This window comes from Penaeus japonicus, unplaced genomic scaffold (assembly GCF_977035675.1).
Source record: "Penaeus japonicus unplaced genomic scaffold, GWHDUDI00000001_assembly GWHDUDI00000011, whole genome shotgun sequence".
Lineage (NCBI taxonomy): Eukaryota > Metazoa > Arthropoda > Malacostraca > Decapoda > Penaeidae > Penaeus > Penaeus japonicus.
The window spans coordinates 2,310,844-2,313,343 of record NW_028234413.1 but is presented as its reverse complement, the minus strand read 5'-3'; the positions used below and the strand labels follow the sequence as shown (position 1 = coordinate 2,313,343).

The 2,500-nt window shown below is 44.8% G+C and overlaps 1 protein-coding gene across 1 annotated transcript in view; it reads left to right on the top strand.

Annotated features, from left to right (window-relative positions):
- LOC122251982 (GATA-binding factor C) overlaps positions 1 to 2,500 on the top strand; it is a 23,196-nt gene that overhangs the window by 18,235 nt on the left and 2,461 nt on the right. Inside the window, exon 3 of the mRNA XM_086541511.1 lies at positions 2,214 to 2,500. This exon is cut by the window's right edge and continues 2,461 nt beyond it. Within this exon, the coding sequence (XP_086397637.1) occupies positions 2,214 to 2,500 (287 nt within the window). The remainder of the gene's footprint in view (positions 1 to 2,213) is intronic.

Genomic DNA, 2,500 nt, shown 5'->3' with positions numbered 1-2,500 from the left:
GACAAGCGTGCGAATGTTAGAGTAAGCGTTTGAGAAAAGTCCTAATATGTGAAATAAGGCATTTGATCTATGATAATAGTTGATTTAAATTGTGTGTATGAGTGAGCGAGTGTATGTGTAAATCTGTGTATATGTGTATGAGTCAGCGTTTTTGTGTGTGTTTGAATGTTTTTTGTTGTTGTTTTTTGTGTGTAGGTGTGTGTGTGCGTGTCAGCGTTTGAGTGTGAGTGTTTGAGTGTTTTTTTGTTTGTGTGTTTGTGTGTGTGCGTATGTGTGTGCCTGCGCGCGTATGAAGTGCGCGTGTGCGTTTGTGTGTTCCCTCCATCCCCATCCGTTAGTAAAATCACCCCGAAAATCGAAGACGGAGGAAAACCACAGCAGATGGAACACGTGATTGCGCTCTTCCTTCGAGCTTTCTCAGCCCTGATCCAAAATATTAAATCCTAATTAGCACACCTATCCTTTACATACATCAGCCCCATCTGTCAGCGTTCTTCTACGAGCTCGCAGATAATCGAGAAAGATCTTGAAATTAATGTTAGTGAGCGCGGCGAAGAGATTCGCCTGACAGATACACCGGCAGAGAAATAAAAGTGATTGATCAAACACATCCTCCTCTCACGCCCCCGGTGGCTCTGCTATCTGGCCCCGGGTGGAAAATTCTATTACCTCGATTAGATGGGGTTCAACGTTTAAAAAAAAAAAAAAAAAAAAAAAAAAGGAGGGGATGAGATTGTGCTAAAATTGCCACGCTACTTATCCCACGGTGAAGAAAGCGTAAAAAAAGGTGTGTTTGTCTGTCTGTCAGCGTGTGATGTTTCTCTCTCTTTTGTGAAAGTCTGTGCGAGTTACGACTCAGTAAAGACAAGTACAAAGTATTACAATTACAAAAGCATATATTAATTCAATATTTCTTAGAGAATCAGCCAGAGATGTCGAGAATGATGTGCAAGCAAACGCCTCCGAAATGGATTAATTATGCATGTAGTTCAGAGTTAGGTTAAGAAGCGGTGATGAAAGCGCAACATAGAAATTGCTTGGGTAGAGCCGGATAGAAAATATATTTGTCAAATCGTCGGTTTTATGCATGATTTCTATTCTAGACCTTTCTTGATTCATTGTTATTGTTTTAATTCCGTTGTGAGTAGATGATTTAAGAAACGAAAATTGTGTTACCATCGTAGTTCATAAAGTGTTTTTAATTTTTAATTCTTTTTTTTTACTTCTGTTTATTTTATTACCGACGTTGCTTTTGTTAGAAAATGTGGCTCATCTTATCATTGTTGCTTTTGCTATTAAATCTTGATATGAATAAACGACCAAAACTCATCAGATAACAATTATTTGTTCGCTTGCCAGTTGCTTGGTCTCAACGCCAAAAGATGAGTCAGTTAAGACCACGAGGACGCAGGAGACAATATAGAGTAGTAAATGCAGTTGTAATAAAGATCCGAGAGGTGATCGTTCTCCCTTGCTTTGTGCAGCCAATCCAAAACAAACCCCAGCCAGATGCGCGCGTCCCATTATGCTAAAATGGCGGCCGGCGCGCGGAGAGGGACAAAACCAACATCATTTAGCCGGTCATCAATTTCCCCGAGGCGTGACGGGCCGCGAGCCCCTCCCCGGAAGGCCTCGCAATCTCCTTTCTTATCGCCGCCCCCGCCTTCACTATCGCTCCGCCAATCGCCGGACGCCACCTGTTATCTGTCCACCAATCAGCTATCAGCAAGATGGAAGTGGCTGCCGGCTTCCGCATTTTATCACGAAATCGCCCTTTGTTTCATTCGTTCGCTCCATCATTTCATTTTTTTTTTCTCTCAGGTTTAAGGAACGATGTTGTGTCTTAACTTTTTTCAGGTTTCTTTATGATCTTAAGGTTAACCGCTTTCCAATCTCAGTGACTGTTTGCTGTGTCCTGCAAAAGTGATCTACGCTCTTCCTAGGCCTGTACTCTCGTGGATTAGGATAATGACTCACTGTAGGGCGTGGTGCAAAGTTGAGGGCGGCTTCCAGTGATGATTTTAATGATGCTAATGTTTTATGAGGCCTAGTGCTGTTAGTTCTGCCGTTGTTTTCCATGTAAATGATCTTTAAAATTGAGTTTTTTACAGGACTCTTGTAAGAGACATGTTTTGATGTTGGGTGTGGGTTACCATTCAAAGGTTGACTTTATTTACGTGATCTCGTCTAACACGTGGTTCCTCCTTCCCCAGGTGCCTCGGCCACTGTCCATGAAGAAGGAGGGCATCCAGACGCGGAACCGCAAGCTCAGTTCCAAGTCGAAGAAGAAGAAGGGCATGCTGGGCTTCCCCGACATGCTGAAGCCCCTGGACAAGGGCGGCTTCGGCGGCTTCGGCACCGGAGGCTCCGGCTTCGGCTCCATGTCCCACTACATGTACGGCGGCCAGATGCACGGCTCCTCCATGGCGGGCGGCTTCATGTCGGCGCCGCCCATGCACGGGATGTCCGCCATGTCGGGCGTGGGGCTCGGCCTCTCCTC